This window comes from Sarcophilus harrisii, chromosome 1 (assembly GCF_902635505.1).
Source record: "Sarcophilus harrisii chromosome 1, mSarHar1.11, whole genome shotgun sequence".
NCBI classification, from domain to species: Eukaryota; Metazoa; Chordata; class Mammalia; order Dasyuromorphia; family Dasyuridae; genus Sarcophilus; species Sarcophilus harrisii.
The window spans coordinates 686150718-686176337 of record NC_045426.1 but is presented as its reverse complement, the minus strand read 5'-3'; the positions used below and the strand labels follow the sequence as shown (position 1 = coordinate 686176337).

The 25620-nt window shown below is 36.4% G+C and overlaps 1 protein-coding gene across 27 annotated transcripts in view; it reads right to left on the bottom strand.

Annotated features, from left to right (window-relative positions):
* Positions 1-25620, bottom strand: part of CLIP1 (CAP-Gly domain containing linker protein 1) — a 138933-nt gene that overhangs the window by 62800 nt on the left and 50513 nt on the right. For 9 of the 27 annotated variants that reach the window (XM_031948495.1, XM_031948498.1, XM_031948499.1 and 6 more), the window contains exons 6-14: positions 24612-24809; positions 23924-24027; positions 20978-21038; positions 19569-19601; positions 16146-16250; positions 12240-13184; positions 10124-10240; positions 6749-6806; positions 5544-5627 (exon numbers count right to left, since the gene is read on the bottom strand). In XM_031948495.1, the coding sequence (XP_031804355.1) occupies positions 5544-5627; positions 6749-6806; positions 10124-10240; positions 12240-13184; positions 16146-16250; positions 19569-19601; positions 20978-21038; positions 23924-24027; positions 24612-24809 (1705 nt within the window). The remainder of the gene's footprint in view (positions 1-5543; positions 5628-6748; positions 6807-10123; positions 10241-12239; positions 13185-16145; positions 16251-19568; positions 19602-20977; positions 21039-23923; positions 24028-24611; positions 24810-25620) is intronic. The other 18 variants (XM_031948501.1, XM_031948513.1, XM_031948520.1 and 15 more) reach the window with 11 other exon arrangements.

Genomic DNA, 25620 nt, shown 5'->3' with positions numbered 1-25620 from the left:
AACTGCTTAATTAATGCTTGTGGATTGATTGACCTAATATTTTACAATTACAAAAACGAGTCATTTTATCCACCTATTCAACAGTCTACAAAACCAAAATATAACAGCAGAACAGTGACTTGTCCCTGGGTTGCTTCTACACGAATTCCATCAAAAACAACTAAGAAGACACTAGTTGATAACACTGATTCCATTTCTCATAGCACTCCAGTAGCGTACAAAACCTCTCACAACCACTCAGTCAGAAAGATAGATTCATAGCCCAAAGCAACCTTTGAAAACACTTAACTATAACAATAACTCTAAATAACTATTTAATAGAAGAGATGCAAATGGTAACATTGTTGCTCTTAACTCAAACTCAAATGAATAATCCTTTCCACTTTCTCATCATGACTGGTATTTGGAAAAAAGGAGGGCATGAGGAAGGCTTGGAGGCAAAGTGGGGACTGGCCCAAAGGCTAGGACTCGAACCCATGTCCTCTGACATACAAGAATCCGAGTGTGCATTTTTATTTTGAGTTGTCTTTTAGTAATGTCTAACTCCTCATGACCCCATTTGGGGTTTTCTTGACAAAGAACTACGGTGGTTTGCTACTTCCTTCTCCAATTCATTTCACAGAAGAAACGGAGGCAAATGGGGTGAAGTGACCTGCCCAGAGTCCCAGAGTGATGTCTGAAGTCAGATTGGAACTAGGAAGGCACATCCAGGGCCTGCTGCCCACCACACACAACCCCAGGGTACGCCATAGACACACATTGCCATTCTTGTGGGTTCTACGTGTGATAGTGCTGAGGTGGGAGTTCTGCAGTTCTCAGACCCCAAGCCGCAGCCAGCCACTCACACGGTTCAGCCTCTGTGCCCTACTACAAGAGAGCCATCTCTGAGGCCCAATCATGGGCCATCCCAATGATGATCCTGAGCCTTTTTACTCCCGGTCCAGGGACCTCCTGCCCTCGAGATGCCACTGCCTGGGAGCCCCTCGTGGGCTCATCCCCTCAGCAGTGCCGCCTTGCTTTCTGCATTGCTGAGGCAGATGGCACCATCAGAGGAGGCCCAAGACTCCAGCTCTCCCTCCACATCCCTTCCAGGAGGCTCCCGGGCAGGCATTAGTCTGCATTCTAATGGCAAAGCCCAAGAAGTCAGGGAGTATTTTTTGGGTCAGTGTGCTGAAACTCTTAGCCAAAAACAAGCCAAGAGGCCCAAACCTGGACCAGAACTTTATATAACTCAGACCAGGAGGGCATTTAACTGATCTTGAAAGCTTACACACCCTCAGGCAAAGGTCTGATTGCAAGACAAGGACAGGACAGAAGCTCAGGTCATGCATCCTTCCTTCCCCTCTTCCACCACAAACGTGCAGAGACCAGCTTTGACATAAAGTCCAAAGTCAAGAAATAGGCTGGAAGAATCAGCAAACCAAAAAAACTCTCAACCATGGTGATATGAAACATGGAAGAGAATGACTCGAAAACATCTACAAAGAAAATTCACAAAGAAAAATGCTACCTAGATGTAAGCCCAACAAGAATGCCTCATATTACGACAAGAATTAAAGGAAGTAAAAAATATTTTAAAAAGCAAATGAGAATTTTTCTTCTGCAACAAGAGAATCTGCACACATATATTGTGTATCTAGCATATACTTTAACATATTTAATATGTATAAAACTACCTCCATCTAGGGGAAGGGGTAAAGGAAGGGAAGGGAAAAGTTGGAACATAAGTGAATGTAAGGGACAGTGTTATAAAAATTACCCATGTATATGTTCTGTCAATAAAAAACTATAATTAAAAAAAAAAAAATGAGAGCAGTAAAGAAAAAAAATTGGGGAAAGAAGCAAGAATTAGAGAAGGTTAAAAGAGAATAGTTTGGAAAAAAATCTTAAGAAAAGCAAGGATCCCTTGATGAAGTATACCTAACCTTTAAAAGAAATTTAGCCCACCTTATTGCTTGAGGAGACATTAAAATTTGACCTGCTTTAATGGCTTTTAATGGTGTCTTAATTTCAAGTTCTGCTAGGGAACTTAGCTCTGATCTTTCCTCTTTGTTAATTGCTAAAAGCCTACATAGCAACATAATAAAACATAATAAAATCTTTGCCTCTTGATACAGTGAAGAAAAAAAAGAAACAATAAAACAATAATTATCCTTTTAGTCTTTTCCCATTAGCTTTCTTTCTATCACACTCTCTACAAATCTACTAAATTTGGCGTTTTTCATCAAACATGTTATATTATCTTCTTCCTATCCCTCACAAGAGAACTTTATACTTTACTGACAAAATAGAAGTCATTTATCATGGGCTTTTTCCTTTTTTTTTTTTTTTTTTATTTAATAGCCTTTTATTTACAGGATATATACATGGGTAACTTTACAGCATTAACAATTGCCAAACCTCTTGTTCCAATTTTTCACCTCTTACCCCCCCACCCCCCCCCTAAATGGCAGGATGACCAGTAGATGTTAAATATATTAAAATATAACTTAGATACACAATAAGTATACATGACCAAAACATTATTTTGCTGTACAAAAAGAATCAGACTCTGAATCATTGTACAATTAGCTTGTGAAGGAAATCAAAGATGCAGGTATGCATAAATATAGGGATTGGGAATTCAATGTAATGGTTTTTAGTCATCTCCCAGGGTTCTTTTTCTGGGTATAGCTAGTTCAGTTCATTACTGCTCCATTAGAAATGATTTGGTTGATCTCGTTGCTGAGGATGGCCTGATCCATCAGAACTGGTCATCATCTAGTATTGTTGTTGAAGTATATAATGATCTCCTGGTCCTGCTCATTTCACTCAGCATCAGTTCGTGTAAGTCTCTCCAGGCCTTTCTGAAATCATCCTGTTGGTCATTTCTTACAGAACAGTAATATTCCATAATTTTCATATACCACAATTTATTCAGCCATTCTCCAACTTATGGACATCATGGGCTTTTTCCTGTCCCCACCCCATGTGTACATCTTATGACCTCTAGTAGAATGTGAGCTCTTTTGAGAGTGGGAACTGTTTGACTTTTCTATTTGTATCCCCAGAAGCTATCACAATGCCTTGCACATATAATAACACGTTTATTATTAAATTCTTCATTCACTGATCCTCTTTGCCTCTTTTCCTCTCTAAAGAAATTATAACATTAGTCCCCATAGATCCAATTCCCTCCCTTTTCTTTCCATAAAAACTGGCTCCTTTCTTTCAATCATAAAAACACACTCAATCTCCCTTGAATATCATCCCCTCAAAATGTTGTTCTCTATCTTTCTTCTTTTCACAGTCAAACTCCTAGAAAGAATTATCCATATTCCTAGCCTGCCTTTTTTCACACCCTACTCACTTATCAACACCTTATAATCTGGCCTTTTACTCTACCAGTAGTCTGAAGTGCTCTTTCAAGAAATCAATTTACCTGATGGTCTTTTCCAAATATTAATTCTATTCAAGTTCTCCAAAGTGTTTGGCACTGATGACTACCAGTCAGGGATAATTTGTTGGATTCTATGATAGTGCTTATCTCAGGGTTTTCCTCCTATGTGCCTGAATATTCCTTCTGCCTCCATTACTGGGTTATCAGCCTCAGGCCAACTAAGAATATCAATCCTCTAATAGCTCTTTTCTGAGCTTTCTTATTATTATTCTTATATTTCTTTCTTATTATATTCCCTTATTATTATTATATTATATTCCTTTATTAGCTCCCAAACATTCGAATAAATCATACAACACACCAACCCTAATTCCCGTCTTGAACTTCAGTCCCACATAACCAACAGTTCAATGTATATCTCCACCTGAATGTCTGAGGGATCTCACACCAAGCATATCCAAAATGGGTTTTATGTTTCCTCACAAAGCTGGCTCTTCTCCAAATTTTCCCCTTTCTATGGAGGGTATTATCCAGGTCCATAACCTCTGCATCACCTTTGACTCTTCTAATTCCTTGCCACATCTCTTTGGCTCTATATTTTGGTCTCCTTTGCTAGATCTTGATCCAAATCACATGTATTAATCATGGGTATCCAATGGCCTCTCCTCACCTCTTCTATACTATTTCCTTTAGTGATCTCATAAGCCCCATCATTTCAATGATTCAAAGATCATCTCTATTCAGAAGATTCTCAGACCTATGTATCCATCTCTAACTTCTCTCTATCCTCCAGATTTGCATCTTCAAGGGACTATCAGAAATCTCAAACTGGATGTCCAGTAGACATATTTCACATGTGCAAAATTGAACTCATTAACTTTCCCATCTTATTAATTCACTTTGTAACTTCCCTGTTACTGTCAAGACAGTACCATTGTTCAAATTATCCAAGCTCACAACCTAGATGTCATGCTTCTTCTCTCTTCCCTCCCCACTCATTGCCAAGTCCAAACAATTTTACCTTTGCAATGTCTCTCAAAAATGCCCCTTCCCTCCCTTACATTGCCTGCTGCTCTAGTGGAGGCCCCCATCACCTCACACTTTAAGTACTCTTCACATCTTCCCAACTTCAGTTCATCTTCTACTCGGCTGTTAGGAACTTAGGTTCCTAAATTGTCCTTCAAAATCTGGCCCCTCCAATCTTATTCTTCCACACACGCTGAGATCCAGTAACAGTGGTCTCCTTCCTGTACCTCCATTTCCAGATTCCAGGCATTCCCTCATGTGACACTGTGTCCCCTACCTCAGTGCCTTTGCACTGGAACGCTTGTCTCCTGGCATCCATGGCTTCCTTCAAAGCACAACTCCAACACATCTCCCACCTAAGCCATTTGCTGAGGTCCATCCCCACTCCCTTATCCAACTGTCAGCACTCTCTCTCTTAAAATTACTTTCAATTTGTATGTCTGTGTGCATAATCTATACCAACAGAATGTAAGGTATTTAAGAATGTTTTCTATCTGACTTATAACTTGGTAGATTATTTTGAGAAACTCCAGGCAAGAATGGAACCAATGTGTTCATATTTCTCTGAACTTTGCAGGATAAGTGCTCAGATGATAATCTAGGCTATCACTAGAACATGACAAGAAATCTGACAGTGTCTGCACTCCTTTGATAGCTAATGTCAACTACATGACACAATGAGCCAAGAGACTATAAAAATATCTAACCAGAGAGAGAATTCCTCCAGATCATTAAAAAATCTCTACTTCCATGTAGCTAGGAGTTAAAAGGAAGGAAGGAAACAAGCATTTATTAAGCACTTACTGTGTGCCAGGCACTGTGCTAAGCACTTTTACAAATATCTCATTTGATCCTTCAAGAATTTGAAAAGATAAAGTCCTACTCTGATAACCATTTTAGAGTTGGAGAAACTTAGACAAACAAAGGTTACATGGCTTGCCCAGATTCAAAATTGTCCAAGACAGAATATAATTTTGGTCTTCCTAACTCAAGGCCCAGTGCTCTGTGTACTGTGGCATCATTAGCTGCCATGGGAAAGATTAAGTAGCAAGTTAAGTTTAAAATCTTCACTGCAACGAAATCCAGTGTTCAATGCTCTATTCTGTTTAGTCTAGAACAGTAAATAATGTTTTCTTACCTGACATATTATATTTCAATTTCTTCAGATCAGAAGACAGAGCACTAAACTGTTCTTCTTTTTGGTGTAGTTTATTTAGCGTTTCTATTTGGGAAAGATATTCACTTCAGATTTATGGCTCACCTGTCTTATAAATGCTTATGATCCTTAAAATGACAGGGAATCCTCAAAAAGAAACCACGCACGAACAGATGCAGAAACAGACTTAATCAGCACACCAGCTGTAAACACCACGTCAGCATCCAGCATCAAATATAAGGCGTTCTGTCTGGCCTTTACTCCCCACACTGTATACAGGCATCCAGCATCTTTGCCAACAAATTCCAAACTCCATATATTTTCACCAGCTGCCTCGAGTCAGAGGCATAAATTGGAATACTCTTCTTCCTCACTCCCAGCTCCAATCTTCCTTGGCTTCCTTCATCCCACTGCAAGAAGCCTTTCCTGGTCCTCCATAATCTTAGTACTTTACCTCTGAGATTATTCCCCTTTCCTTCTGGCGATGACTTATTTGTACATAGTTGTTTACAAGTCATCTCCCCAGTTAGACTGTAAAATTCTCGACGGCAGAACCGTTTCTTTTTTACTTTTTGTTGTAGCCCCAGTGCTTAGCATAATCTGGCACACAGCAGGTATTTAAATAAACACTAGCTGACTGATGAAATATGAAATGCAAAGCCCACTCTACCATGCTTTCCAATCCCTCCTCCCTGTCATAAGGCAAAAGTTCCTTTCTCTCTATCAAAATTTTTTTTCTTAGAAAATGACCTGGAACTTCTTTAAGCTAAAAAATCTCTGGTAATGCTTAATTAAGATCTGATTTCCCACCTCTACGTTATCTGCATTTCAATAAAAGATTATATAATATTATACTGGAAGAGATCTTAAAGATCATTTAATTAGAAACTCTAATCTTAAGGATATGGCAAATGAAGCACAAAAAGAGAAAGATCTTATTGCTAGTTAAATAATTAAATCAGAACTCTGTACTTTAAAATATGCTACCTGACAGCAAAGGAATAAATGCTTTCCATACTTCAGGAAACAGTAAAACAGAGTAGATATGTTTTTGTGGGATGGATGTTTATGATTATATATTTAGGTCTTCCCACTTCCTGGTTTCAATAAGACTTAAACATCAGTTTTAGTTTGTAATATTTATATTTACTTTGAGATTATTTTGCTCATCTACTAGGAAAACATACCTTGCATTTTTTGTTGAATAGCCACTGATTCCTCTGAAGCATCTGCAAACTTTTTTTTCTTAACAAAAAAAAGAGAAAAAGAAAAAGTTTATTTTTTAGAAAATAGAATTAATGTAAGCAAACTTGATTTGTTCCCTTCAATATAATCTAATTAAAGCTATATTTTAATTAAGAATTTTGCAATATTAATTTCCTGAAAATATGAAGACATTATTACTACCATTAAGAATGACTAGCCTTTTAAAGACTATTGGCAACACAGCACTTAGCACAGTACCTAGCACAAAGGTAGCTATTTAATGTCTGCTGAATTGGGCTTTTCTTTTCTTCTTCTTCTTCTTTTTTTTTTTGGCTGAGGCATGACTTGCCCAAGGTCACACTGCTAGGAAGTTTGAGGCCAGATTTGAACTCAGGTCCTCCTGACTTCAGGGCTGGTACCCTATCCACTGCACCACTTAGCTACCCCAGTTTTTTTTTTCCCAAATGTATGATCAGCCCACTTTTTCAGCTCATGTATAAACAAATAAAAGTAAATGTCCTAATACATATAAAAGTATTATAAAAAAGATTAACTGGGTATGATTTTTTTTTTTCTGGCTATGGTCTTATAATCCTTCTTATATAGGAGGTCTTATCAAATCAGATAAATCCTGTGGACTAAGAACCTGTGTTAAAGCTAATGCTTTGTGATTTTTAGATATGGTATTTCCTGAAGTCATGCTATCATTGGCAGCCATCATTCTAAGATAAAGATTTTTATTAGTCTTATAATTAATCTCAAGGTCTGAATGAAAGGAATGACCAACAGTCAACCCAATCTGATGTTTTACTGAAATCTGTTTGTAGATCCCATCAGTCGGGGTAATAAAAAGAAGATGATGCAAATAAAAAGTCCATTAAAGCCAATGATTTAAAGTAATGAACAGAACCAACTATACCCAGAGAAAGAACTCTGTTATTGTATGCTAGCATTTTTGTTTTTCTTCCCAGGTTATTTTTACCTTCTTTCTAAATCCTATTTTTCTTGTGTAGCAAGACAACTGTATAAATATGTATAGATATATTGTATTTAACATATACTTTAACATATTTGACATGTATGGGACTACCTGCCATCTAGGGGAGGAGGTAGAGGGAGGGAAGGAAAAGTTGGAAGTTTTTGCAAAGGTCAATGTTGAAAAATTGCCCATGCATGTTTTGTCAATAAAAAGCTAATAAAAAAACAATGAATTAATTGTTTGACCTAGTTCTAGGGATCTTTACTCAATATATAGAACAGTACATTTTATCTTCAGTACATTTATATAGGAAGTTCCAAACAGTGTATTTCAAAAATTTGTTTCTTAAGTCCATTATTCTAAACATTCCTTCAACAATGTCATAAATAATAGCTCTTAGACTAATTCTCCTCACCCCCAAATTTAACTAGACAGACCTAATGAAAGATAGAAAATAACACTATTATAATATCGATAATTAAATTTTAAAAACCAGTACAAGCACATATACATTATACTCATACATATTTAAGATATCTTTAAATTCTAAGTTGGAAGATGATAAGATGACAAAAGGATCTGTGGGGATTCTAACAGGGACCACTGGGCAATTCTCCAAAGGCTTTAGAGACTTACTATGGACAGTGGTGCTTCATTACGGCTAGCATTACTTCAAAACTTGCAGTTTTCCTCAATGCAAGTGCGTATTTTTTTTATTATCACTCTTGATCAGGATCAGTTTTTGCCTCACAAGTGGAATAGAGAAAGTAAGAAAGAGGGAAATAAATTTCCTAAGATAACTAACAAAGGAGAAAGGCAATTAAATAAGATGTGTGTATATATAAGAATAGCTGCCAAAGAGGGGAAACACTGCCCAAGTTCCCTTGGTGGTTTGGAATTTTTCTGTTTCCTGAAAAAATGTTGAGTTCAGCTCTACTGTAGAATGAGGGAATGGAAGAAATGACCAATGATTCTAAAAAGACAAGTTGGGGCCTGAGTATAAGAAGCTTTTAAAATCAAATAGAGAAATTTTTCACTTGACTTAAAGAACAATATGGAACAGATTTTAGGATAATAACACAGTTAATATTCACAGCTAAAGAAACCTCCCCCCCGCCCCCAATAACGATTTGAACAATGACTGGAGTAGGAAGATAACAGGCACAAAGAAGAAATAAAAGGTATACAACAGTTAGGAAAGATGATGAAGACTAATGTGGTAGTTACATGAACAGAGAGAAATACAAACAGCAAGATTTGGTAAACTGACTAGATAAAATAAAATAAAAATAGAAACAAGGAATCTCTGTGGGTGAGGAAAAATGATGAATCAAGGTTGCAAAACCTGGGGGAAATGATGTTGCTTCCAAATGGAATGGGAAAGTCTGGAAGAAGGATGGAGTGAGTGATGTTTTAGACACCCTGAGTTGGAAATGGTACATACAGTGTAAACAGTCCAATAGGAGATGCTGTAAAATTGGAACTTGGGAAGAGACAGGGACTTGATATGTACATCAGGGAATCACTGTAGAGAGATAATGAATTTATAAGAAGCTAATGAGCAGAACAAAGCTAATGAAAGTACAAAAGAGAAGAGAGTCTAGAACAGAGCCTTGAAGAACACCCATAATGAGGGGATCTGATGACTAAGCAAAGTAATCAGACAGACAGGAGAAACACAAAGGGTAAATAGTCTGGTGAAAAAACAAAACAGAAGAGTGTCTAGAAGAGGGCATTCAACATTGCACTAAATATAGCAGAGAATTCAATAAGATGAAGGACTGAGACAAAACCATCAGATTTGGCAATCACACAGTATTTGGCCCTTTTAACAAACTTTTAAGATACCGCATATCAAATAACATTTGGCCAGCCTTGGAGAATGAAAGATCTAAATTCAAGTCCTTCCTCTTCAACATACTACGAACATACAAGGGCAGAACTTCTGGGATGAGAGAACTCACTCTCTGGATCTTCTACGAAATGCCCCATGACCAGGAAATCTTGGCAGCTTACCAGAGCAGCCTCTTTGACCATGAGGGCAGGGGATAAGCAATGGGTCATTTACATAAAAGGGACATTCCTACATTGAGGGTTTCTAAAGGAGTGCCTTTAATGGAAACTAAATCTTTTTGTGAAATAAGAAGAAAATGATTTTTTTTTTTTAATAAAAGAAAGAAGAATAGACAAAGAAAGGCATGATACCTACCTTTTGGAGGCTGGTTTATATTTAACCTATTTCAACTAATCTTCATACACTCATCTAACATCAGGGCTTGACAGGGATAAGCAATCAAAAACAAATCATTTATAACTAATTTTGAGTAAAAGTCAACAGAGCAAGTCCTGAAAAAGACTCATCCAATAATATACTTACCAAAATCTGAAGTTCTTTTTCCAAATCATCTTTCACTTGACTCACTTCACTCAAATTTTTCTGAAGATTAATGAGCTTTAACTCTTTCCCCTGTAGTTCTTTTGTTATGTGACTAGCCTAACATGGATCGTTACATGGAATAAAAGCAAACAAACAACAAAAAAAGGAAATAAAAATGAAGGGGGGGAATTAAAAACTAAAAAAAATTATGAGAAAGTAAACATGGTAGATAGAACAAAACTGAAGAAAATAAAGGCATGTGTTAAAATACTTTTAGTGATAAGCCAATAACAAAATTGTAATTCTACACAATGGTTAAAATTTTCTAATAATTATTGCTTAATTAAGTATCATCAGATACTTAAGAGTGTTATAGTTTTTGCTTTTAACTTTTGAATGTATGCATGTCAGAGGTTATGATAATTTTGACAACAGCATTTTCTATCTTGAAGCAATATCTATTCATAGTTTTTAGTTTTCTAATGTTAAAAGGCCATTAGGCCAGAACCAGAAATTTCTATTTAAAAATCTAAACTTTGAAATGAGCCATGAATTGTATGTAATTCCCATATTTTCATTTTGTTTTGATTGAGTATCTTTGTATCATAAGAGGAGATTTAAAAAAATATTCTCACCTAACTTCTAGTTATTGTTGACTAAAGCAACCTGTGAAAAAACCTTATTAACTATCAGGCTCTTGTCCAAATTCTGCCATTTGGTATATCTATGGGATGTGGATCTATGGGATGGGATTGAAGGAAGGAAGGAAAGGAGGGAGGGAGGGAGGGAGAAAGGAAGAGAAAAGTTTTGGCAGAAATAACCCATAGTTACTGAACTCAAGCCTATTATAATCAAAAATGTAGAATTAAATGAATAATGGTAGAAAATTCACATAATTATCACTCAAAGATCAAGGTTTTTTGAGCTGAATGAGGCAACATGGCACAGTGGACTGAGTGATGAGTATGGGGTTTCTTCTGCTTGATGGTTACTAAACCATAAAACTTAGTACAGTTTATTGTGGGCTTAGACAAATCATTTAACCCATGTGTGCCTACTATAACTCCCTAGAATATATCACAAAAAATTTTCTACCTGCAAATGTATATTCCATCATATGAAATTACAGTTCCTCTGTATTTAAGCTGCATGTATTATTTATGTTTTATTATTAATTTTACAGCAAACAGAAAGGGCTCAAAAGTCAATCTCAATAGCCTTTAATTTTTCTCAGAGTGATTAAAGCACAGTAGAATGTATGGAATCAGTACTAGACTTTGAATCAGAAATTTGGCTTTACATCTCAGTTTTGACATTTTCAAAAGTTTAAAATCAAAGTCAAATCTCAATTTTTCTGAGCCTTTTCGATACATCTAAATTGAGCCTAATATTAATTGCATTCCTATTTTATAAGAAAAGGAAAGAAAAGGAAAAATGTTTTGTAAATATGAGGGTTAGAACAACTCACAATTTATGTGTACCATTTCCCAGAAGCTAAGTATAACTTAAAAATCTGGCTCTGTTTCTGATTTTAAAAAATTAAACTAAATTAAATTTTTAAAAGTCCATTCTGGACTTGCAAGAGAACCATACCTCTCGGCAATTCCAAGAGAACCATCTAATTAGCAACAATGGAAAAGCCTGACTTCTAGCAATATATTTTTATGTCAGAAAGAAAAATTATGAACCCAATGGAACACTTTTAAATAATTACTGAATTTGATCAACATTCAATCTGATTCAACATTGTTTACTTATTACATCTCAGGAAGTTTTGTTGCTTTAATAACTGATGACAGCATCATCATACAAGTTAGAAGACATAGATTAAACTGAAACAAGAGCTCAATAATTTTGTTTCAACAAGCCCTGTCAGCAAAAAGGACAGAGGACCCCAAATCACAACACCTAAAGTTAAAGATAAGCTTCCATATTCTTTAGAGAATTTTCTCAGATCTCTTCATATGAAACAAAGATATTTCATTCCAGTGGGAAAGCTTTAAGCAACAAATGAGTTACTTAGGGAATGGATATGAATGTCTTGGATTCAAAAGTAATAAACAATGCAAAATGAGAACAAACAGAAAAGAAAAATCGGAAGGATGTTGATACAAACCTTGCCACTTGTGGCAATTTTTTCCATCTCTAAATTTTTAATTTGTTTCTCAGCTGCCTCAAGCTTCTGGCTAAGTTTTTGTACTTCCAATTTACCTTCGGAATTGGCTTTCCAAAGTGCATCAAGGTCCAAGAGTTTTTCTTCGGTGGCCTTGAGCTGTGATGTAATATTATCAATAACATCGGTTTGCTCATTGTATTTGGCTTGCAGTACCTTTAGCTCTTTTACCTTTATCTCCGCTTCCTGCAATTTGTTTAAGGCGTCTTCCATCTCTACGAGATGTTGGTCTTCCGCTTTTTCCATTTGGAGTTTGAGGCCTTCTAAACCTTGCTCCTTTTCTTTAATGATTTTCATCAGTTTGTTCTTTAGGATTTCCATTTCTTTAGCATGAGCAGACCGTTCAGAATCTTGTTTGCATTTCAAATTCTCTATTTCATCCTGATAGTCTAGTTTCAATTTTTCAATCTGTGTCTTTAGTTCAGCAAATTCTGCTGTCTCAGTCCCAACACTCTTGCTAAATGAAACTTTGAGCTCTTCCATTGCCTGTTGATGGGAAGCAATGGCAGATTCCAGTTTTGACTTCCATAGAGCTATCACTTCAGAATTCTCCTTGTTAGCATGATCAAGCTTGCTTTTCAAAGACTCATTCTCCTTTGAGAGTTTTTCAGATGCTGCATGAAGTGCCTTTACCTCCTTTTGATGACACTCTTCTGTTGCTCCAAAATGTTCCTTTAGAGAAATTATTTCATGCTGGTGATCAATATGCATGGCTTCTAATTTTTCCTGCAAAGTGCTAATCTCTTGCAAAAGGGAGAGTGAAGTATCCACATCACCAGCTGGTTTATTGGACTCCAAACTTCTTCGAAGCTCAGCTACTTCCTGTATTCGTAATGTTAAGTCTCTTTCTAGTTCCATAATACGAGACTTTTCTGAAACTGTAGCCACCTATTAATAACAGTAGTTCAAAGAAAAACACATTATTTAAATAATAAAAAACAAGGGTTTTGTTTAATCCTGAAGTTATATAAAAAACAAGCTATCAAGAACTCTCCCAGTAATCTACTGAAGTAGTAAAAATATATATAAAATTTGATATATATATATATCCAGCTCCTTTTTTCTTGGTTTCTCAAGAACAACTTTATAAAGAAAATCCACTAAAAATTACCACTTCTATTTTGAGATACTAAAGGAGTCTCAATTTACCTTTCCTAAATTCACATACATTAATTAACTAATCCCTCAATTTCTACCAAAAATAAAGGGGATTAGATCTGCAGGTTAAAAAGAAGAATTGTCTTTTGTGAGTAAAGCTTGCTATACTTTATTCAAAAAAGAGTGATAGTATCTGATCTAAGTGAAAGGAGATAGTAAGACAGAGAGTCTAAATTACTTATTAATTTCCTATTTTTGTAGTTAGGCAGTTAATATTCCCAACAGTTTTTTGGTTAAGATAAGAATCATTACTTACCTATCGTTCTAATTAAATGTCTTCTAATGAGAAAAGAGGTCTCTCTTTTAGATTTTTTAAGTTCATTACTGACTTGACCAATTAATTTTATGAAATTTTATTTTGTTTCCTAGCATCTTTAAAAAGCTACTTTCAATTACTTATTAATCAGAATAAAAAATATAGTGACATGAGGCAATCTAGCCAAACTGGCTTTCTCTCTTCTTCACACATAAAGTTCTTTCCCCAGGATTCTGCACTACCGCCTAGATTCTACACTTCCTCTTCTACATCTACATCTTCTACAGGAATGCTTTCTTGATCTTCCAATTGCTAATGACTTTCCTCCAAAACTATCTCAACTGAAAACTTTGTATATATTCATCTTGATTCACTTTATATTAATGCTGTATATATGTATTTATGTATCTCTTGTCTACTCCTCCTGCCAGGCACCATGGTAGGTATTGACTAATTGGAAATTTTGACTATTGTCAGGGCAATAGAAGATAATAAAAATGTACCAACAATCTCCAAATATTCCCTGACATAACTCTCTCTTTTTCTTCCTAATGTTCTTTACTAGAACAGCCAACAAACAGTAAAATTTATGTGGATTTGGCTGCCTCCTCTCTTTCTGGTAGAGTTTAAAATAACCACAAAGTACACAGCAAGAAGAAAAGGAAAAAATGAATCTGAAATATTCTATAGAAAGGATAAGCTTATAAATAATTTCAGAGTCATACTGTCACTGATACATTAGAGAATTTAAGGAATAAAATTTGAACCAAAGAATTTTCATAAATAAAACTAAGAGACATGCAACACAAAATCAGGAACAAAATATTAATGAGATCAACAGAGCAATGTCTACAGTATTTTGAAAAATATATACTTAATGGGGAGATTAATTTAAATCAGCCACAATGAAACTATTAAAATGGATATAATACTCCAAGTAGGTATGGGGGAGGGGGAAACATTTTTTTTGGTGTATCTTTAATGGAAATTTAAAGTCTTAAAAAAATTTCCCCTATATTCTATATTATCACACAAAAGCATTCATTTAATCCTATGTGATACTAAGCTAATAGGATGGTTTTTATACTATGAGGAAAGTTTTTACAAATTCAGAGTGGGGATTAAGAGAAGACATTTATTAGAGGAATAAATATATCATGCTATAAATAGTGTTCACCAAGGACAGTGACAAAAATTGCTAGCAAAGCAAACTTCTTGGGGAGTCACACAGAAATGAGAATATACTCACCTGATAGCCATTTACTTTTATGGCAACTCAATTCCATTTGCCTCTCCCAATTCCCAGGTTAATTCTTTAACTAACAAGTAACTAAGAACCAGTTTTTAACTGCATGCTTTGTGTTTCAGTGAACCCTCTTTATTTTCCCTCTTAAATCAAATACACAGGAAATTTTCCAATCTGGGACTGGGTAAGAAAGTTTAAAAAAAAAAAAAAAACACACACACAGAACAAAACCTTTTATGAAGAAATAAAAGGGACTGGATCAATTTTAAATAGATTATAAAAATCAACGATTTCTCATCAAGAAAAATTTCTAAAAAATACTAAGGATTAAAAAGGAAAAATTATAATATAAAGTTTAATTTGCAAAATTATTTGAAATTTCAAGCTTCAGGATACTTGGCCATTCAGCCATCTGGAAATCAGACACTTGACTAAAATATGTAATTAGGACATTTGTTTTAAGCACAAAGATGCTCTAATGAAGCCAAAAGATTCGCTTTGAAACTCCTAGTAGTTTCCAAGGTCCAAATAGAACCATGAACAGATGGCCTCGAAAAACCTCGAAAAAAAACTGATGTGGTCCCAGCACATGGTACTGCCTACTTATTCAACCTCCTAACCAGGGAGATTAAACCTAATGGAGGATAAGAAAGGAGAGACTAGGATGCAAAGACAGATCAGGTAACCAGAAAACAAGGAAGAAGGAAGGGTAGGGGTAGGGCAGGGGACAGGGAAGCCAAGACTCAGCCAATGCTCTACCCCCTTCCCATCAAAAAACAGGGAAGAAGGCAGGGAAAAAGCCAAAGCCTAAAACAGCAAAATAAAAAGGGACCATGAGAGTCCAATCTCCAAAAATGAGAGTGAGAGGATAATTGATTGGTTGGGTCACATCACAGACCTATATTTTGGAGCACAACCAATAGTGATATTCTTTTTGATGCATATCGAGGCTATGTTATTGGTTAACTCAATTTGAGTGAAAAAGAGCAGTTTAAAATTGTAAAGACTAATGTGAAAACCTATGGAACTATGGGCAATTCTAAACTATGAGCATCTGAACAATACCAGGACCAAGCTCAAGTTAAACCACTGGGACATGAGTCATACGAGACAAAGCACGAGGCCGGCCCCTAAAATGTCCACAATTCAACCATGGGGTCTCGTTCCATTAAATAGTGAAAACCATTACCCTAGTGTCTTCTAACTCCCTCTGGAGTTTGTCAGCTTTGGTCTTTTCAAAGAGCAGGCTTTGTTCAAGCTCCTTAATGCGGGCATGCTCCAGTTTGGTCTGCGTCTGTTAGTAAAAAGGAAGAGGAAGAGAACACAAAAGTGCCACCATCACATGCCAGCACAAGAAGAGAGAGCGGCATGCAGGCGGAGCCACCACTAGTTTGTTTGGGGTGGGAGGGGTTTTGCAAAAAAAATAATAAAAAAATGAGCAGAAAAGATAGAGCAGGGAGAAGGAATGAGATGAAAAGGTGGGGGATGAGAAAGGAGGCTATGGCTGAGGGATGGTGGGTGAGGAGGGTGTATGGATTGAGGCAGAGAATCAGAAAGAAGAAAGAAAGCATATGAGGCGAAATGAGAGGGTCAGATACATGCAGCCAAACACAAGTTATATCGATAAGTAAGTGAAATTTATCAGCACAAATTAGATTAGTTAATATTTCCCTATGCTATGGTCACCCCTATTCTCCAATGTCAAATCTGATTTATAGACTCCATGAAGGGACTTGATAATAGTTAAGTATTGTGAAAACTATTCCATGATTCCTGAGCTCTCACCAAGGTCTTGGGGCAGATCTTCAAATCTGAAAAAGTACCTAACATGACTGAGGACAAAGTTATCACTCCTTAATGGTATTCAGAAACAAATGAACATGAAGGGCATCTGCTGAGGTAAGTAGGAAGATGTGACTCCTTAGCAACTGGTTTTTCTACCTAAGTACATAAAAGTCAGGAATCACAAATTCCAAAATCCTATTTCTTTCAAAGAGAAAACGTGTTCCAAAAGCTCCACACCCTCAGAGAAAAAGAGATCAATTGAAAAGTCAATGATTAAGGATTATATCCTATATTCTCTGCCTAAACAGGCACAAGACATAACAAGTAGATTTTAAGAAAAATGATATTGCTAGAATTGGGGAAAGTTCTTTATACTTCTCTCCAAAGAGGAAGAATAAGCTATCTAATTTGAGGTCAAGAAATAGAATGGAAAGTCAGTTATATAGTATCTATAAACTCATAATACTTTCCATTATCATGTATTTGGTTGCTTAAAAGACTAGGTATGACTCATAGAAACAGAGAATTTTAGAGTTTGAAAAGAATTCAGCAGACATCAAGGCCAGCCATACCCAAAAAGGAATTGCCATTATAACAAATACCAAGTTATTCAGCTTCTATTTGAAGATCTTCAATAAAAGGGAAGACTAGAGATTTGGGCAGATTTGAAAAAGACAGAATCTTAACAAATTTACTATATTTCTTACTAATCCAAGAATATTCATTGTCCAAACTATTTTCTTTCTATAAAAATAAAATATAATAATCAATCAATGGAACAAGTGACTGAATACAGACACAAGAGCTACTCTTCTCAAAGCTGCCAACTACTTACATTGCAAGAGCTAATCTGACAATCGAATCTGAGCATCTGGATTCAATGATTATAGCAATGATAGTGATACGGTTGTTGTGAAGTTTAACTAAAAGATAAAAATGTAAAAAATATCCAAAGAGTTCATCTTATTTTGCTGGGAAAGGCATTTTTACTTCTAAATCTTCAAGTTAAATGAAAGAAAATTTTTAAATCATGAAGAAGAAAAGTTTCCTTGTACTTTCAACATGACTAGATCTGATTCAAATTATAAGAACTACATAGTCTCTATTCCCTTATATGATATTTAGTTACCTACTACTCAAATTGCTTTTCCACAAAAAAGGATCTAATACAGACAGCTGTGATCAAATATTTGAAATTGACTTCAGTGGTGAAACTGAGACTAGAAGCACTACATAATTTCTTCTCAATTACTTGACACTGATGTAAGTGATCCACAATTCACAATCACAGAACCTTAAAGGTCTTCCAGTTCTACCTCAAACCTAGCACTAGAATGACTTGTACAATATATCACTGATAGGTGATCATTCTGTGTCTCCTCAAATACTGTCAATAAGGGAAACTTACAATTCCACAAAGCACCCTACTATTTTGTTCTTCAGTTCTATTTGATGTCAAGATTTTTGCAGAATTGAGTCAAATAATAACTACCAAATAAAAATCAGACTTATCATAGTCTACTCTTCCCCCTATACAAATTCTGACAATTTATGTATACAGGATAGATATTTATCTTGTAGATGACCCTGAGACAAAGAACACCAGGGAAGCACAGTCTCAATAATTTTAAAATGTACCAAACATCTGATCTGTCTGAAGAAACACTCTCAACTATTATGTTTATTTGGCAGAGGATGCCAAGAGAAAAGTTTTGGGACAGGAAATCAAAAAGAAAAGCAAGGGCTAAGAAAAGAGCACACAAGAGCATCAAGAGGAAAATCTCATGCAGCCTAGCACCATATAATGCAAAAGCCTGCTTCAAAAGGAAGAAAGAGACCCAGATCACTGAAGGAGCTTCACAAAAAGGAATCTTTCAGAAGGAAGTTCAAGTTTAGTATTGAATTTTCTATACTTCCATGGGTGGATTAGATAGAGAGAAGTGGACCTTTGGTTAACCTTACTATTATTCTCTTCCCAGAACTAGTCAAAGCAAAAGTGTTTTGATTCCATTACTTTGATGTTACAGTTGAAAAAATACATATGTGAATAATGAAGCAATGCTTTTTTTTAAATTCAGTTCAGTGAAGTTTATATTTTGGTATTTTAGGTAACACACACACACACACACACACACACACACACACAAGTTTTACAACTCAAAATAAAATCACTTCATCACATGCAAATCAAAAGCCAAAATTGTAGACAACAATGAAAATGCTGAATGTACGTTTTCCCTGGAGAACGCTTTTCTCTCAGCAGTTCATGATATTAGAAACAAATAATGTGGTCTCAAATGCCAATTTAGATTTTGACCATCAACTGTCCTAGTAATCACTGACCAGTAGTGGGAGCTCATGGAAAGGATAATACAAGCAATAGGAATTTTGTAAATTCTTACTACTATATACATAGGAGAAAAGATTAAGATGACTTGAAAAACTGATTTAAACATGCCTTTCTACTCCTACTGCTTTCTTATCAGAAATATTTCAAGCTTCAGGAAGCCATTATCATTTTCTTAGTGGTATTGTAAAAGATGCCACATAAAAAACGAAATAGCTGAAGGCCAGACCTAAGGTTTCTGTTAAGAAAGGAAATATTCTTTTCATTTGCCTATTTAAGAGTTCTAGAGAATTTAAGCACTAAATATATTTTCTTCTAAAAGTAAAAATAACTGCTCTGGAAAGATACATGCACAGAAATCTTATAGCCAATGTTCTAAAGACAGACTGCAGTTAGTATTTGAGTATATAAATAAGCATTTTAATTGTATCCACTCTGTGTTAACAGAAAAAATCTCCACACAGTTAAGTGCCCTCTTACATTCTCAGGATCTTCAGATATCTGGCTCTTTCGCTATCAGTAAAAAAATAAAAAGAATAAAAAATTTTCAACTAACTTCAACATTTGACAATGGTTCAACAAAACTGATCAATCAAAACTATTGAATATATTATTGGTATAGCTCAGATACAGGCAGTTAGGCAGAACACTGTTTTCTGAAACATGATAGATTTTTATGAACTTGATGATGGCATGAACTTTCTAATGAGGTTGGGAGCATTTTTAAATGGATAAGAATAACACAAAGTACAACTGAAGAAATGTGGGTGGATGTGAAATGAACAAAGAAGATAATTGTTATAGATAATACCTAAATAGGGATAGAGATTCAAGTTCTGTTTCTCCAAAATCAACACAATCAAAGGGGCTCCCTTATTATTAATTCATTAGGCTTATTTTCAACTGAGGAGAGCCTCTATTTCTTTAGTAGTTATAATGAAGAGACTATTTGGCATAATCTTGCATTTTCAATGTAGCTCAAATTTACTTTCTATGCATTGAAAACAACAAAACAATATTATAGATTAAAATGCTAAAATGAATTTAAAAGGTGCCCAGCATTTTTTGATCTAAGCTCTCTTGACTGGAAACCTAGCAGTGGTTATAGAAATATCAACTCGCTCAATTCAAAGCATCCCATGAAAAAATCTTGGCATGAATAATGCTCTGAAGAACTAAATAAAGCTAGGAGTCATTGGTTCTTTGGGAATGCAAAATATGCAACGTCACTACATTGGCAAGTTAAAGAAAAAAAGACAAATGCCTGAATGCTTCTTCCAAAATGTTTAGAATAATTCTTACATAACTTAAATTTATAGCTGGCACAGCCTCAACTAATTTTATACAAATTTACTGAGGAAAGGAATTACAAGTGAGGCAAAGGTTATGCCAATTCTAAATTGTCCTTTTCTTTAAACTACACATGCACAATGTGTGTGCACGTGTACACACACATGCATACATACACACATGCACGCACACACACGCACATACATAAATGGTCCTAACCAGAGCACACAATTCCACATTTATGACTTGATAAAAACTTGATATTTTAATTTTGGAATAGGAGAAAAAAACAGAAGCTTCTCCTTTAGAGCGCTTGTCAAGGCCCTTGCAGCCATATCCTAAACAAAGACCACCATCTCCAGGCCCCCTGGCTCCACTCAGCAGGCTGGCACCTTTTAGGCCAGGTAATAGATCTGTGAAGTCTCTGCACAGTCATTCAAGGGTCAGGCCGTCAGTTTCAAGGGACACCTCTTAGGTGTGTCATGCCTACAAACTCCTCTTACCCCTGGTCACACTGGGCCCGGTATAATTTTTTCACCTAGGGTTCTTTCTCTACCTTTATTTCCCTTAGGAGCTTTGGGGAGTTGGAGGGGTTTTACCTCAAGATCGCCTTTGGTAATAGATTCCTCCTCCACTCTGAACTGAAGGTCTTCAACCTTCCTGTAGGGTGAAAAATCAAGGAAGTTTAGAAATAAAGAATTATGTTTGTAGTCACAAAAACAAAAACTGACCACATCACCAACACATTTGATGATCTTAGGGAAGTAAAATGGAAATTATTTGCCTTAAGAAAGATAAAAACTATATGACCACATTTCTTACTATACCAGCCTTATTTTGATATCCAGGATACAGAAAGATAGTAACATATTCTATTGGGATGACAAGAAGACAGAGGGGAAAAAAAAAAGTAAACCTAATTTCTGTAGTATTCACACTGAAAAGATCTAGACAAAGTAACAGCAGATAACAAAGGGCAGATCTGTATTACCACAGAGATGGATTTAAGATCTCACAAAAATAATTTCCTTGACTATTAGGATTAATTGTCTAGGTAGAGATTATTTAATCAGAACTATCAATGATAAAGGAGCATAGTTCAAGAGAAGTAGTGAGACACTGAGGATTAGCAGGGTAGCCCTAGTTCCAGAAGTTATTTGGAGATCACGGTCCTAGTTCCAGTTCAGTGAGAGGGAGCTGTAAACAATGGTGATAAACACTATGGGGGACAATAGTGGGTTAATGGATTAACAGTCTTCAGAATACAGGAGACTCTAGAAATGTACAAGATTCACATTTCATAGGAAAATGGGAAGAAAAAAAAGAAAGTAATCACATATATATACATATGCAAATATAACAAATATATACAGTGTTTCAATCCCTTATCAATTGTAGCAAAAGCAGGAAACTGTTTAAGAAAACAAGACTTTAACAAACAAAATCCTAAAACTTTCCCTAGCTTAAGCCACAGGTCTGAATTACTCTGGAACTCACTACTATTTGTCTGCTGGGGAACATTTGTGTTGGCTGGCAACCTGTAGGAGGACAGCACACAGGGATAGATGAAAGTTTACTACTATTTTGGCATTCAGGAGAAACAATCTGCCCGCTTATTTTTCAGATTGGTGCTAGAAACATCCAAAGTAACTTCTTATTTGCTTTAGGCCCACAAGACCTTGGGGCCCTTCATCATCCTGCAGTTGTCCATCACCAGATCATTTCCAACTTATTCATATGGTTCTCAGAACTGTCAGCTCTTTCCTACTGCTGCTCCCCAGCATCTCATACTGCTTAGTTCTCTTGACAATCACATCACAGATGACTCACACAGAGCTTCCCACAGACCTCGGTCTTTTCTTAGATTGACTATTCTCTCACTACGTTCACAACCTGTACTTGTGAAGGTAAGAGGGATAACTAGAACCGAAGTTTGCCAAGATATTCGCAGAATCTCTGTAGGGAGGGAACAACGGCTGTAGGGAGGACACAGTGAATGACTGCTTTGGATTCAGAAGATAAGGCCAAATCCAGCCTCAGACACTAAGAGCCTAGGCAGTCACTTCCGTTCTCTCAGTCACAGTTTCCTCATCTTTAGAATGGGGATAGTGATGATGATCAAATAACTAATCTAAGTAAAGGAGCCTGGCAAACCTCCAAGTGCTATACAGCTATTGGTTAGGTTGATTCTATCATCTGAAATATCCATCACCTCCCCAAGCCTAGTATGGAATATTAAAAAAAGTGTGCTTTTTCAGACTTAATAGATATTACTCTCTTTTATAAACCCTAGGATGAGTAGTCTTCCACTTCTAGAATGTAATCCCTTCTCATAGGTACCTCAAAGAACTTCTAGTTTTAAATTCAGCTCAAGTATTTTCTCCCACCAAAGCTTTTCTTGATGAACCCAGAAGCTAAAACCTTCCCATAAATTTACCTTGTGTTTATTTTATATATGCTTATACATGCTTAGTGCCTGGGACATAGTAGGTGCTTAATAAATATTTATTAGTTATTGATGTTATATCCTTTAATAGAATAAAGCTCTGTGGAAAGTTTTAATTTTGTCTTTGATTACCTAATGTCTAGCACAGAGCCTAAGATGCAATTGATATTTAATTAATACTTATTGATTAAGTGACTGATGCTTTTGTGTCCTAATGAAATTATAAGCTCCTCAAAAACAGAAACTACATATGATACTTCTTTTGTATCCCTCACAACCTATTACAATCCTAAACAAATGTATCCAATAAGCACTTCTCATTATAAGAAGATAACTGACCTGACAATTCCATTTTTCCTTTTTCCTTTTTTTAAAATTTGTTTTGCTAAGGCCATTGGGGTTAAGTGACTTGCCCAGGGCCACACAACCAGAAAGTGTTAAGCATCTGAGATCAGATTTAAACTCAGGTCCTCCTGACTTCAGGGCTGGTGGTCTATCCACTGTGCCACCTAACTGCCCCTCGCCATTATTAATAAGAGAAGGGGAAAGACTTCAGAATATACATAACAATGTTCAAATAGTTTTCACATGAATTCTTCAAGAAACCTATGCCTAGGCCCTCGTACAAGAAACATCCCTTTATGATACCCAAGACTGGGTATCACAGCACTCTCCTATGTCACCTTCCCACTAAAATGATAAACCCCTCAACTGCAGGGGCCATATGCTATATGCTTTTTATGTCACTAACAAAACTAGGCAGAGTATAAATAGCAAAGGTACTTAATACTTTAACACTTGACATTTAGACCATGGTTCAGAATTAAAATTCTGTATGAATACATCATACAACAACCCTAAGATGACATGCCTAATCAAGGAGGGTTAGAACAATGTGAACTATTCCAAACCTCCAAAAGCCAAATATAAGGTAAATACACATCTCATGTTTTCAATAGCAAAGCTGTTACTGAAAAGTATGCTCATTCCTCTGGCAACAATGGTGGTAATCAAAAGGCAGTAACAGGAAAAATATTTCAGATAATTTACAGCTTAAAAAAAAAAAAAGCCACAGTTATACATGGCAGTTTGGGATCACCTTTTTTCTTCCTCTAGTTGGTTTAGAAGCTCCACCTTCTCCCTATCAGCAGCTTCCACCATAGCTCGTAGCTGGTCCATCTTTGCTTCCATTTCCAGGACATGCTAACAAAGGCAAGAGTGTGGGTAAACAGGCAGTTTCTGGCATAGATACACAAGACCATAAAATTATAACTGAATTGCTAGACTTTTAATCTAAAATCTTATGTTAAAGTGCTTTATGATTGTAAATAAATTATTCCTCCTGGAAGCTGTGTCTACATTATCATTTCCATTTGAAAGACATAACCTTACCTCAAAAGGTAAGGGGATTATTAAGCAATTCTCTCTCAAGCCAAAATACTTAAAAGGATATCTATGAAATGAAACGTGTTTTTACTGGGAAGTTTTGTGTTGGGTTTTTTGTTTTGTTTTTTAAATGACATTCCTGTGCTATTACATATGAGGTTAGGCTAAAGCAAATGACATCAGGATATGAAAAGATTGGCAAATTATTGTGGCCCAAGAGACAAAAACTTTTCCACCAAAAGCAAGAGCTTACAAACACAAGCAACAGCAGAACTTACAGTAAATCTCCACAACTCTCAAAACTAATTCAACTGGCTCTGGGCATGAAGTCTACCTTCTATCTCTGGACTCAACCTGGGGCTTATCGCCTGTGCCAAGAGGCCTCGGCGCCCAGACTTCACCTGCTCGTGTCCATCCCGAGCCAGAGCCAGTTCCTGCTCTATCTCCCCCACGTGGCTTGTGGCTTTTGCCACCTCCGCCCTCTCTAGGTCCCTCTCGGCCAGCAGCTGCTCGATGTGCTGCTGCTTCTCCTTCAGAGCCTCTTGGAGGGCGGTGGTGCCGGAGATCTTCCTGGCATATCTTGAAGAAGTTTCAGTCAACTGCAAAGTAAAGTTAACAAAGTGAAGGCCACGCCATGATGGAGGCTCTGTCATTGAAGGAGCAGACAGAGAGCGGTACATGCACAATGGGCGTCCCCTCAGCCAAGCGGAAGCGCCTCCTCCCTCGGGGGCAGGCCCAATAGCTAACTGGAGCAAGCGCAGGGTGTCTATCTGCAGATCAAGCACTGAGAACCAAGGGCCAGTGGATCTGGCCACAGGACTGCTCCAGTCCAGGAGGTGTGGGAGGACCAGGCCACCCAGCTTGGCTACGAGTGACCAGGACCTCCTCTATAGGTACAGATGGGTGGGAGACCAGGAGACAGTGGTAGTACTCATTGAACTAGTCTCACTTAATTCCACTTCTGCCTGAGTTTGAGCTAGATGTACACATATCCTCATGTTAGGAGAATTTGATTGTGCCGTCTACATTCTTCCTCGATCCATAATCTTGAGTGTGAATACATTCTTTATCCAACTTCTTTGAGGGTTGCAAATGCCATTAAGTTAACAAACAGCTCCCCCATGTAGTTAGAGACCCCTCTTCAGGTGATAACCAGGCTTAAATCACAGGTTTTTGTCAGTAGTTTGTCTGTTAAAAAAAAAATTCAGAGAAGCCATGTACCCAGAAACACAGATTTGGTGGGGCCTAGGTGCCAAGCATCTTCAAAGCACGCTATATAGAAAAAGACTGGGAGAAGTGCATCCACCTTCCAAAAGGTAAAAAAGAAAAAAAGAACAGAAATTCTTGCATCCACTTTTTTTTTTTTAAAGTCTTAGGTTTCTTGTCCCTTTCTTTTGAGGAAAAACAAAA